Raw genomic sequence first — 13015 nt, forward strand, 5'->3', positions numbered from 1 at the left:
ATAGATAATACACGATGTATACCCAAACTTATTAGTGACAGCGTTGTGGTTGGTACTCGTGGCCAGGCCCGCAACACCAAGGGTTCAATCGACTTTGCCAGCAGTACTCCATGCTGAGTACACGGCTGCATACGAAGTACTATCGGTTTGGAATGGTCAGCTAGGACGATCTCTTGTACAGGTCATCGACGACTCCTAAACCTCGAGGGGCCAGTCAGTGTCTCCACAAGGGCCGACAATACAAGGGTAACGGCAATGTAACGAACCGGCGAGAGAGGCCCACGACCCTTTGATGTCCAATATTAGCTGAAAAGAGATGGCCGTACATTTGTTCTATCGAGCTGCTTAGGTACGAAGTAGGTCAATGCTTCGGCTCTGCCCCAAGCTGGCCCACAGAGATATCAGGGGCACAAATAACTACGAAGTAATAGTATTCTTTTATGACGTCCAAAACCACTGTCAGAGAAGGGGCCCCATCGGTGACTGCTTGCTTGCAGTGTCAAGGTTGATGATCTTGGTATGGCTGACCGTGCTGCTTTTGTCTCAAGGATAGCCCGCCAACGCGGTCCACTGGAGTTGCCTACGCCCAAGACATGTAGTGTCTTCAAGATTACTCCTCCCAGACGCAAACCCCGATTCTCAGATGGACCAAGATTCGAATTTCGACAGGCCTGGCCAGGCTACCTTTGACTCAGTCGCAGTTCCGTCATCAGCTATCAGCCAGCCCCCGAAAACGACCTGTCACCGACACAAGACACTAGTCTCGTCTCCTTGTGTTCTTTCGGGTCATATCTTCCATCCAAGGCAAGTGATAGGTCTCGATACCCTGAAGTGGAATGGATGAACCGCCGCAACCGGTCTATCTCTGCTATTTACGGGCGGCCAATAGTGTAGGGCCAGATCGAATCGCCACCCCAAGACGTATAGATCTTCAACCCTAATCACTGATTGCTTTTGAGCAAACACTTCATCATCCTACTCATGACCTTCGTAGTCCCCCATTTGCTTTTAGCTTCTCCAACCATGCCTAATCAGGAGGTGACCGAGAGCTTAACTACGCAGCAGCATGCTAACCATGCAAGCGTTTTTCCTCATGCTGATCGCGACCCAGGTTATTCCAGAGCCATGACGCTTCCTCGTGGGTAGTTTCCCATGTGGGAGACACCAATACAGACAGGACCAGATGCTTCTCTTCCACCCCCTCCTTCACCGCACACCTTCAGAAACGCATTGCCGGCATACCAGACACCTTGCCTCCATAGGCGTGTCATCCATCCCAGTGCCTTCCCTCTTTGCCCCAAGAGAAAAGCAGGCGAGCGGATATACTCGACCATATGGATACTCCCTCCTTCGAGGATGAGAGAAAAGAGCCTACTAGTGTAGGGCATTACCCTCCCCCGCACACGGGTACCTATGCCCCCCATCGTGCTGATGAAGACGAGATACACGACCCCAAGGTGGTGAGAAACTTCTAAACTGGACCGCTGCATGTGGGGATCCTTTCCGTACGTCGGGACTGGTTGGTCCTCTCCCAACCCTCCCTTTTCTCTCGATTTCCACATTCATCTTCGTGCCGCTTCATGCAGAAGCAGTGACTGGACGGGAGATGGCCGTTCCCAGTTTCACCGCACACCCCCATTGTCTATCCATCCTTGCGTTGTGCATATAAATATTGGAATGGCGCAGGGCGGTAAGTAGCTAAGATGCTACAAGGAGATCATGAAATTTGAGCTGCACTTCCCTCTTCTGGAGGCAGTGTCTAAAGGGTCCTTCTAGATGAGGGTGGAGGGAGAGAAGGGTGCGTTTGCTTTCTCCAACACTCGAAGTCTATCGTGAGTTTCCAACACGATACCCACCTTGTTTCCATGGTGTACGCGATGAGAGGGCAAAGAACATGAAAGAGTTGGATTCGGCACTTTCAATCCCTCCTTGCTTCCAAAGCTCGTTGCTTATGCCGGAGTCAGTCATCGCCAATCTCCATGTTCCCACCAGTTAACCCCCTCATCCATCCAAAACCTCCCCACCATCCCATGAACAAGACATCTCGTCGAAGTAGGAACCCCTTTGCTAAACTACCAACGGATACGCCCATCCCCTCTTCCCCTAACACACCCCGTTCTATCTCGTCTTTCCTTCCCTGTTTTTCATTCATTTCCGTTTTCCCCGTTGTTAGCACCGAAAGAAGGGTAACACGGAAGCCCCCTTTTTGGTCTTTCACGCGCCGGCGGTTCTAGCCCCCCTTTTAGTGTTGACTCGGTCAAAAAGCGGGTTTCTTCCTTTAATTCTTTCTATTGTTAGCCAAATTTCTTTTTATTATCTTTTTCTCATCCCTTTTCTGGATGGGGCCCCGTTTCTAAGGAGGTAGGTGGAAGCCGTTGATGATGGCGGCTTCTCCAGGACGTTGACTTGTGAGAGGAGTCGCATCGATGCATGTGTGTTATCTTGGTTGGATGGGGGCGTATACAGACATGCTTCACGCAAAGAAAGGGGCGTGCAATGTTCTTCTTACGTTTGTGTCCCTCGTCTGTGGGAAACGGGCCGTCACCATCTCGGAGTTATCCTTGGACACAAAGTCTGTTCCCTCCGTTACTTCACGAGCTTCATTCTAGATGCTGGACAAGTCCAATGTTGAAAAATGAGTTATATCGATTTATATATACGCAACCGGAAAAAAGCTAATCTCATAGAACATCATGGTTTCTTTCAAAGGTATTTTGATCAGTCATGTTGACGGGACTGTCATGCAATCACCCGCCGTCTCCTCCATTCTGTCTTCCTCTTGTTGGAGGACCTGTCCCATCAGTCTTCCCACTCTTCTTCCGCGTCCCCATATTGGACTTTTGCCCATCTCATTTCCGCGGTCTTACCACGGTTAGAAAGCTTTTCTTTTTTTTTTTTTTTGGATCCAAAGAATGCGTGTAACGGCGATACTGGTCGAAATGTCTCCACAAAAGAACGGGGTTTTCCAATCTTTTCCCATGTCCGAAACGGCTTTTCTCGTCATTGGCTTGGTGGTGTTGAATCATTCTATGACCCACTTTGGCATAATATCCGAGAGGAAGATCCTTTAAAGCTTCGAAGCAGGCTGGGCGGTGCCAACGGTCGTAATCTCGTCATAAAGGAGGCTGAACGTTATGTCAGTCAACGGTTTTCTTCGTTGGCCCCAGCGGGCGCCAGAAGCTTCTACATCTGCAAGAAAAAGAAATGGGGGGATGGGGCGTGGGGTTTCAACTTACGTCGTCAAGAAGTCGGCGTAATCCTCACCGGTGACCTGGCCGGCGAAGTACTGGGCGGCAAGGCGGAACTTGTTACCCTTGGGGGCCTTAGCGGCAAGCGCGTCGGCGCTCTCGGAGAGAAGCTTGAGGGCGTAGGCCTTGTCAACCTTCTTGCCCTCGGCGGTGGTAACGCCGTGGCGGACCCACTGCCAAAGCTGGCTGCGGGAGACCTCGGCGGTGGCGGCATCCTCCCTGTTGATGGCGGTGTTAGAGACATGACATACCGAGATGTCGTGATATACAGGATGGCCCGGACACACACACACGCGAGCCTGCGGGAAGCTATCTGAGGATAAGGGAGGCAACTTACATGAGGTAGTTGATGGGCACGCAACCGACACCGCGGATCCAGGCCTCCATGTAGCCGAGGCCGATGTTGAGGTTCTTGCGGATTCCATCCTCGGTGATCCTGCCGGGGACGTTCATGTTGAGGAGATCGTTGGCGGTGATGTGGACATCCTCACGGCGGATGAAGAGCTGGTTGGGGGTAGGCATGTACTTGTTGAAGACCTCGGAAGCAATGCTGGCGAGAGCGGGGTGGGCAACCCAGGTTCTACCAGGAAAGTTAGTCGTCATCTTCCCTCTATTCAAAGCGTTGCTCAGAGAGAAAGAAATAAAGCTTACCCGTCGTGGCCGGCGCGGACCTCACGGAGCTTGTCGGCACGGACGCCCTCCATAGCCTTGTCGTTGGCAGCCTTGTCATCCTTGATGGGAATCTGAGCAGCCATACCACCCATGGCGTGGACACCACGCTTGTGGCAGGTCTGGATGAGGAGTTTGACCTATAGGAATCCATGTCAGTATACCGATCTCGCAAAAACGTTTTCCCACGCATTTGCTCATCATCAACGAGACTTCCAAGGTTCTACCTACGTAGGCATCCATGAAGGGGACGGTCATGGTGACCGAGGCACGGTCGGGAAGGACGAAGTTGGAGTTCTGCCTGAACTTCTTGATGACGCTGAAGATGTAGTCCCAACGACCGCAGTTGAGACCGGAAGAGTGATCCCTGAGCTCATAGATGATCTCGTCCATCTCGAAGGCGGCAGCGATGGTCTCGATGAGGACGGTGGCACGGACGGTACCGCGGGCCATGCCGATGTAGTCCTGAGCCAAGTTGATGGCGTCGTTCCAGAGGCGGGCTTCGAGATGGGACTCCATCTTGGGGAGGTAGAAGTAAGGACCGAAACCCCTCTTCACGGTCTCGAAGGCATTGTGGAAGAAGTAGAGACCGAAGTCGAAGAGAGAAGCGGACATGGGCTCGCCATCGACAGTGACGTGCTTCTCAAGAAGGTGCCACCCACGGGGGCGGACGATGAGGGTGGGGAGAGTGCGGTCGCTGCGGAGCTTGTATTCCTTGGGGCCCTGCTTGAAGTCAATCTGGCGACGGTTGGCGTCGTACAAGTTGACCTGACCGTTGAGCATGTTCTCCCAGGTGGGAGCGCTGGAGTCTGTGAGAGTGGGGAGTTAGCCGAGGTGACCATCACACCCTCTTACCGCAAACTGCCGGTTCGTTGACCTGCAGCATCCATTCTCTCAAACTCCCCTCTCTTTCTGGCGGGGGAGGGGCAGCTCTGAAGAAGGAGAAGACGCAGGCAATTACCCCAGATCTTCCACCAAGAAATAGCAATAAAGATCAGAAAAGGAAATGAATAAATAAATAAATAATACAAACCCTCGAAATCAGCCATGTAAGTCCAAACATCAGAGTTCAAGGCATTGATGACCATCTTCCTGTCCGTGGGACCAGTGATCTCAACTCGGCGGTCAACGAGACCGGGGGCGGGAGGGGCGGCCTTCCAGGTGGGATCATCACGGATGTGCTTGGTCTCAGGAAGGAAGTCGAGGAGGGCGCCCCTGTCGAGGTCAGCCTGGCGGATCTTGCGGCGCTCGAGGAGCTCCTTGCGGCGGCCGTTGAAGGAGCGCTGGAGGAGGGCGAGGAAGGCGAGGGCCTGGGGAGTGAGGATCTCGCGCTGGTGGTGCTGGACGGCACCGAGGACGTTGACGCCCTGGAGGATGGATTCGGTAGAGGCCATTGTGAATGTGAGGAGAAAGGAGGATGGATGGAGGGGTATCAAATCACACGATAGCTATCGTAGATAAGTTCCGGCGAGATTGTCTGCCGCTGGATCAAGTCGTGATTGACAACAGACGTCGACCTTGGGGAGTATCACAGAGTGGTCGAGAGAAGCACAAGTACAACAATTGGTGTTGTCAATGGGGGAAAAGAGGGTAAAGGGAAAGGAAGAGAAAATCAAAAGTCAGGTTGTGGTGGAGAATAAAAGTCAGAAGCAAAGCTTCGGGTGTGCTCTGATAAAGGATAAGCGAGGTATCGTACAGTTATGAACACAGACTCTCCAAGAGGCAAAGAGACACAAAAGTGGCGGGGCAGTGTTTCCCTCGTTCGGTACTCGCTTCAGATGGGCCTAGCTGGAAAGAGTCATAGCAAGATATCCGCAAAAAAAGCTCCATTATCGAGTTAAGCTCGGCATGTTCGATGGTTCTGGGCTCTCGGGGCGTGTCACAGCTAGTGAGTGTGGTGTAGCTCGCTTCATCGACCTTCTTGCTTCCTCGGCGCTCTTGCAGGGTGCCATCGAGGTACTTTGCTCCGATACGGATCTGGACCGAACTGGAGCCATCGTCCATTCATCGATACGTCCTTGGAGGGCAAAGAAGATAAAGGCGAGCTTCTCATTCGCTGGCTCTCCGGCTGTGTGGTGAAAAGTGCACGAAGTACTTCTATCGCCCGCCCACAATGCGATAGGTACCGGGCGGTATCTGGTTATCCGTTTGCCTCCATGTTCCTAGGCTCGAGGTCTCAAGCTCGGCCAAGTCTCCCTTAGCGCCTCGCCCCGTTTGACGCAGCGGGCTGGGCTGGATTCGCGGAGACAATGTTACAATGCGACGCGATCATTGGAAGATTGGCCACCAGGGAGGGGAATCAACTTGATGGATCGAGAAGCGGCTCCGAAGAGCCGGAGCTAAGACTACTTCGTGGGAGTCATTCGGTATAGGCACGGAGATAGTCGGATTAGAGGAGGAGAAAATTGGTTCGGTGATGTCCATGATTTACAGACTACATCAATTGATACACATCATACATTGATACCTATGTCATTAGCAAAGGGGGCCTAGGCTCGACGGAGGAGGGGAAGGAACTAATGGCACATAAAAAAAAAATCTGGGGTCAGACCGGTGCAATGCGGACTTGGTGGGTGGCGGGGTGTTGTGTTTGGGGTGTGCGCGGTTAGAAACGTGGAAGGAGCGCGGTCAGCCAAGTCATGAATTGATCTAGATCTAAAGCTGGGAACAGAAGTCGCTATTTGGGGAATCAGGAAATCGGCCAAGTAAACTACGAGGTGCACTTGCCGCATGAGAGCCGGGCTTTTCTTTTTTTGGCTTGTGATGTTGGTCGTACATTCCAAGATAATGCCAAGTACGGGAACAGTTACTTAACGCTGACATGTGCAAAGCTGTTCCCCCTGCATGTACCCTCGAAGCCCGCCGCCCACCGCCGAGGAACTTCAATTGTTCGGCCGTAGCTCACGAGAAATACCGACCGGCAGACGCCGGCTTGTCACGGCAGCTTCAACAATACAAATTCTACGTCCTGTGCTGCTTCAAAAATGCTCCTCGCTGCTTCCTCTACGAAGGAATTGATGCACGAAGCAGATCCATCTTCTCTCCACCGGTTGCCTTCGTCTCAGAGCCACCATATTTCCGCCCACAAACGTTCTCGAGGTACTCTCATCAACTCCGCCGGCCCGAAACCGGACCGGAAGTTCCTCGTGCTCGTGGTGACGTCCCAAGCAAGCCCCATCCCAAAATGATGCGTCATGTCATTAGGAAACCTTCCCCATGCCCGACCGAGCAGGGATGGGATTGTTCCCCGCTGCATCACCGACCACCACGCACAAACCACCAGAAGGATTGATGCAAGAGAGCTTCAAAATCGGTGACTCCCACAAGCAACAAGCAGCATTTTTACGAAACTAAAGACCTCGAGTCCGCTCAGAATACACCTACCCAGCTTGTATAAGCTCTGGTGTTCTATCTAGTAAATTCTGCGTCATCTTCTTTCTCTTTTCTGCTATTGGGGTACTGGAAGCTCCGATGCCCCGAGAGGGACCTTGCCCCAGGCCCGACGAAAGAACCTTAAGCCTCGGCTCCACGGCGACGTCACGGGGAGGCACCTCCAAAAGTCAAAAATCACTTGTCCGATTTAACCACCCCAAAGTAGTCAAGTACTCTATTGTAACAGGTCGACCATGTTTGTACACATTGCGCATCATCTGAGCCGAGATTTTCCGATGAGACGACCAGTTTCGTTCGCAGGTTTGTCTTTGATGGCGTCATGAACTCGAGCACCGTTTATTACTTGCGAATTGCCCGTCACATCGAGACGTGAAACTGAGACCCCAAGCCGTGAATGTGACTCTGGAGACTGGTGGAGACTGTCACACCTGGCGCTTGACACTTGGCGACTGCAACTTGACACTTGGCAGTGTTGAAGGTGGCTTGCGTGCACGAGACAAAGGTGCAAGTGAGGAGAACAAAGTATTATTGTGAACTACACCTCGTTCCAATTCTGCCCCCAACTCCTAATAATAATAATAATGTGAAAACAGACCCTTTTCGAGGGAAACATTGCTCCCGCAGTGGCGTGCGAGGTAGGGACAAAAGATAGCACTTTCTGGCATTGGTGATCGAGATCGCCAAACACAAAAAATTGCCATGCCTCCCCAGGCACTTCTCGAAATGCCCTGATCGCGGGAGGCTCCCGGGTCTAATAATACTGAAAATGCCACTTCATTCGCCATTTTGGTTTTCCTTTTTCCTTTTCTCCACCTGCTGTCGTGGGTATCATACAAAACTTCATCATCCCTATCTCGTTGAGTCATCCCATGAAGGAGTAAACCAAACGTAGCGTAATCCCAACCAGAAATCATCGTCAAAAGTAACCAGAACAAACAGAAATCCTGTGGGTCCAATGTGCCTGTCTCAAACTCCAAGTTGGGAGGAGGTCCAAGAAGGAAACCAGGCATGTAAAGACAAGAGAGTCATCGAAAAGTAAGAAGGGGACTGTGTCGGATAGAAAGAGTAAGAATGTGTGTGTGCATCCACCCCTCTCAAGAGAGGAGGAGTATAAGACCGGACCAGGGTCGGTCATCAACTTCGTTGGCCAAGTCTCACCGTTCCGTTCTCAATAACGTTTGGCGAATCGTCGCCATAGCCGTGGGGCAGAGATATTGCGCCCACCACATCAAAGCCTCGTGCTTTGGCTTCGTCCACGCCCGCAACTCCTTTACGAGTTGAGCGTCTGAATCAATCTCTTCTCCAGTTGCTTATTCTTAAGGATGACATCTTTACCCTCAAGAACCCCACGGGTCGTACGGAGAACTTCGCGGAGGCTGCTCGCGGCGCCTCGCTCCTGCGTAAATCGGATAATGCAGAGAGGCGTCGGGTTTCCATCCTCCCAGGCCTGGATAAACTCAATTGCAATGGAGGCCTCTCGTAGTCGGAGATCTGGCAGTTCCACAGCATTAGTTAATGCCAGCAAACATCCCCGATACCATGTCAATGGACAATGGAGTAAACGGGAAACAGAAGAGAGAGGGGAAGCCTCGAACTTACAGTTCTTGCGGTTAATTCGAGCAAAGACAATGCTTCGGTCTTCATGGATCTCCAAATCCTCTACTCCGTACTTCGCCCAGTCTTGGAGGACGCTCACGGCCTCATTTCGCGCCTCAATGTAGGAGATGGTAACGCACAGGTATTCAACTACGGGTTTGACCCGGAAAATGCGAGCCAGCCAACTGGGCTGCACCTCGATGTTTCGCTGTCCAGGAGCATCGCCTGGATGGCCGTTATTGACAGCCACTTCGTAGCGGCCGCACTCGGCACCTTCATCCTTGCCCCTGGGCTCGAAGAGTGGCTCCTCGTTTTCATGATCGAAGCCTATCAGATACAGTAAACGTTAGTCTCTTTACCATTCTCAACGTTCCTTGGAATGGACAAATGGACAATCCATCGAATGGACCAGATGAAGCAATCAAGGGTTCGGGGTATTGATGAAAGATCGTGGAATTACTTACCACGAGATCTCTTCAGCTTAGGTCTGGGCATGGGTAGCTTCCAGAATTTGAAACCAAAGTTCCTCTTGTTCTTCCTAGCAAGAATCGATCTCCGCCGTCCGCCAGGAGAGGCCGCTTCCGGCTTTTGATCCTGCTGGGAACAAGAACGGCCAGCTGGCTGGATGGTTCCAGACTCAGAAGTCTTTGGCGGGGGCGTCGGGGCCAGCGTGTCGGCATCGCCAGAGTTAGAACTCACATCTAAGCCGGCAAACCATCCGTGCAGCTCCGTATCATTATGGGACTCCTCATCAACCCAATCAGACGGATGCGTTTGGGAATCACCCCTGGTGGTCCAGTTGGCAGTCGTAGGGGGGGCCATGTCTAGATTTGTCAGTGTCTCAGCAGAATCCAGCCTACTTTGTGACTGGGATGCAACACGGGCTCGAAAGCTGCTAGCGTCGGCACTATGCTGCCTGAAGGGGTTGGCCTTAGGAGTAGCGATGACCACTCGGATGGTGTTGTCGGCACGGGACAGGTAATCAAGGCCCCGGTCTTCTGCGTTCGTCAAGTCTGGATTGTCTGACCTCGTGAGTCGGGGACGACCGCCATTCTCGGGGCCCATCGGAATGAGGGCGCTTCTGTGACGCTTCGCCGGACCACTGAAGTTTCGTGAGGCTCGGGCTTTGCCCATAGCTGGACGATGAGGATCGGAGGTGACAGGAGAGTCAATCGGCTCACTCAGGACGGGCATAGATCGTCGAGTAATGCGGCCCACCACCATGCCCTGGCGGGCACGGTTCTCGCCTTGAGAAGAAGTTCTGTTCGGTACGATAGGCGGACCCTCAGTAACCGGCGAAGGCGTGGAAGTCTTGCTACTCGGAGGCAATGGAGGCAGCGGTCGGTCGAGCCACGGAGTATCCGGGTTGGACGGCGTCGACTTGTTAGACATGTATCGGCTCCCGAGACTCGCCGCAAGAGGTGTCGAGTTCCGGGAAGGGCCGGCAACGTCCAAGAAGGAAGACTCCACAAGAACGGAACCGCCAAATGCTTCATCGCAGTCCATGGCCAGCTTGTGGCTGACCCTGCGAACCTCCTCGTTCGTCATCACCTCCCGATCTGTCAAAATAGGAACTGGCTTTCGCTTCACGACTCGGAGAGGCGGCCAGCCCTCATCGGCGGGGAGGACGTCGGAATCCGGTCGTGGAGTGCCTGAATCGTCACTTTCTTGGTAGAGGGATCGCCGCTTGTGAGATTGAGCCTCGATCTCTGCCTTATTCTTCTTCTGGGCCGGGCGACCTCTGAGCTGCGAGAAATCGACGCCACGCTTCCGTCGAATCGGGACACACCGAGAATACGGAGCTTTCTTCGGGCTCGGGGTGGTAGAAGCGCTACTCAACTTTTCGTCGATTCGACCCAAGCCGTGAAATCCCCGCCACGTCGGGTGGTCGACCGGATTCGGCGAATTCGATCTCGTCGAAGGATAGAATGGGCTTGAGACGCCAGACAAAAGGCTGTCATCACCTTCGGGCTGGCTAGCCTCGGGGCGGTGGACTGTAACCCTGGCCCGACTAATCTGAGAGGGGCGCCTCTCAAGTGGAGAGTGACACGCGTTGAATGGGTCATACGTTGCCACAGTTCCTGCGTCCGTATCGGCGACGCTGGAAACAACGGTGATGCGGGACACACTTCTGCTAAGCCCATCCCCCTCGTTGATGAATTCGCGTGTAGTCCTCTTCTCTTTCCATGCCGAAGGCCTCAGATGGTGGTAGTCACTTCGAGCGTGTGCGATGTCGGGGTCAAAATCTTCTAGCTGCCGCTCCCGATACTGTTGAAGGAGGTGGTAGAAGACCTTTTGGTCATTGGGCCTGGCTTTGATGTTAGTTGTCTGCCCACTCGAGCCCGAGTCTGCCATCGGATATCTACAAAGAAAAACGGAAGAAAAACGAAAACGTACTCATCACTTGACAGAGCGACCTTCAACTCCTCAGTCGTAAATGAATGCCATAGTGACCGCAACTGACGCACGAGCTCGATGTCGATCTCGCTCGGCGGGATGGCCTTGCCTTCAAAATTCTTCCGGTATTGGAAGGGCAGTCCGTTTTCCTCGGTGAGGTCATCAACGATATGGTATTTGTTAACCAGGGGATGGCGCCACATCGACTCGATGGAGATTCGCTTGTTCGGATTGTTCTGCAGAATCCTCGCGATGAGATCCTTCGCATGGTGTGAAATGAAGCTCGGGAAAACGAAATCTCCTACTTTGATTTTTTGCAGGAGGACTTCCGTGTCGTCATCAGCAAAAGGCAGCAGGCCTGAGAGAATGGCATATAGGATGACACCCATACTCCAAATGTCGACCTTGTAGCCACTATAGAGCTGGCCAGTGAGAACTTCGGGGGCGGCGTAATGGGGGCTGCCACAACAAGTGGAGAGCTGATGTCCGGCGGTCTGATGCAATGCCGCCATTCCAAAGTCGGCAATCTTGATGTGGCCGTCAGAACTAAGGAGAATGTTTTCGGGTTTCAGGTCCCGGTGGCAGATTTTCAGGTCGTGGCAATACGACATGGCGCTCATGATCTGGCGGAAAACACGCACACCGTTGACTTCTGCGAAGGGCCCATTGAGTGTGATGTAGTGATATAGATCGCCATTGTCGATATACTCGAGGACGAGATAACTGAGCTACGAATTAGCAGTGAAGCGGCGACGTGAATAGGGGTGTTTTAAACTTACATTTGACTGCCATTCTCCCAAATATCGTACAGTTTAGTGATGTTTGGGTGCTGGATGAGCTTCAGCATGGCGACTTCGCGTTCAATCGAGATGGGAATACGCCTTCGTCCCTCGGCGCCGTCAGGCAAACTGCTGTCTTGCTGATCAAAGTTGATTATGCTAGCCGCCTGGATGAGCCTTGCTGAATGCTTGGGGAGAATCTTGACGGCAGCTAATTGGCGTGTGACACGATGACGGCAGAGCTTAACACTGCCCGTGGCCCCCTTGCCTAAGTGATCGCCCAGAACCCATGGGCCGATGCGGCTTTTGATTTTCTCGGGGTGGGCAGAGATGGGCTCTTCGTGATCACGAAAATTGAGAGGACCAGCACGCTGCTTCGAGTGGAAGAAGATCCTGCCCACTCTCTCCTGCTTCGGTCCAGGGCTTTCAGGAGAGCCATCGGCCGGCGGCGGGTCCTCGCTACGACTTTCACGATGACTTTGACCATGACTTTCTTCATGGCCTTCGCCGTGACTTTCATCAACAGCTTCAAGCTCTTCAAAGGCTCTTTCGCCCTCATGAGCGAGTTGGTCGTCCAAGCGCTCAAGACCAGGTCTGCGAAGCCGGGCATCAGGGGGATAGAGGACTCTTCGACTCAACATCTCCTCCCAATTGACTTCGTAAGGGGAAGACATCGTTAGAATAGGATTGAGAAATAACCCATGTGCATACGCTGGCAATGGAAGGCCGGCAGTATCTGCAGGGTCGATGATGGTAAAGGAACAGACAGGCTCCCGAAATATCTGGAGTCTAATGGGGACGATGGGATTTCCGAAGTGTGTGGAAGAAGGACAAAGGACTCGAAATTCAGGACTAGGGCTGGTTTATTTGGTCAAGGACCTAGGGTACTCGAACCCTCGAGTCCGAGTCACCCAAGATTATCTAAAAGCCTAT

The 13015-nt window shown here is 52.8% G+C and overlaps 2 protein-coding genes across 2 annotated transcripts; both read right to left on the reverse strand.

The window, feature by feature from the left end:
- Positions 1–3067: 3067 nt before the first annotated feature.
- On the reverse strand, positions 3068–5311 carry SAPIO_CDS10017 (Malate synthase; the record flags this gene model as incomplete). Its single annotated transcript, XM_016783680.1, has 6 exons — positions 3068–3125; positions 3237–3467; positions 3586–3828; positions 3900–4057; positions 4149–4726; positions 4951–5311. 6 exons carry the CDS (start codon positions 5309–5311, stop codon positions 3068–3070), a joined length of 1629 nt encoding a protein of 542 aa, XP_016639126.1.
- A 3269-nt stretch (positions 5312–8580) lies between these two features.
- SAPIO_CDS10018 (uncharacterized protein) lies at positions 8581–12756 on the reverse strand (the record flags this gene model as incomplete). Its single annotated transcript, XM_016783681.1, has 5 exons — positions 8581–8801; positions 8910–9233; positions 9371–11214; positions 11304–12026; positions 12083–12756. The coding sequence occupies 5 exons, from the start codon at positions 12754–12756 to the stop codon at positions 8581–8583; spliced, it is 3786 nt and encodes a 1261-aa protein (XP_016639127.1).
- Between the last annotated feature and the right edge of the window lie 259 nt (positions 12757–13015).

Source organism: Scedosporium apiospermum (genome assembly GCF_000732125.1).
Source record: "Scedosporium apiospermum strain IHEM 14462 chromosome Unknown SEQ_SAPIO_0154, whole genome shotgun sequence".
Classification (NCBI taxonomy): domain Eukaryota; kingdom Fungi; phylum Ascomycota; class Sordariomycetes; order Microascales; family Microascaceae; genus Scedosporium; species Scedosporium apiospermum.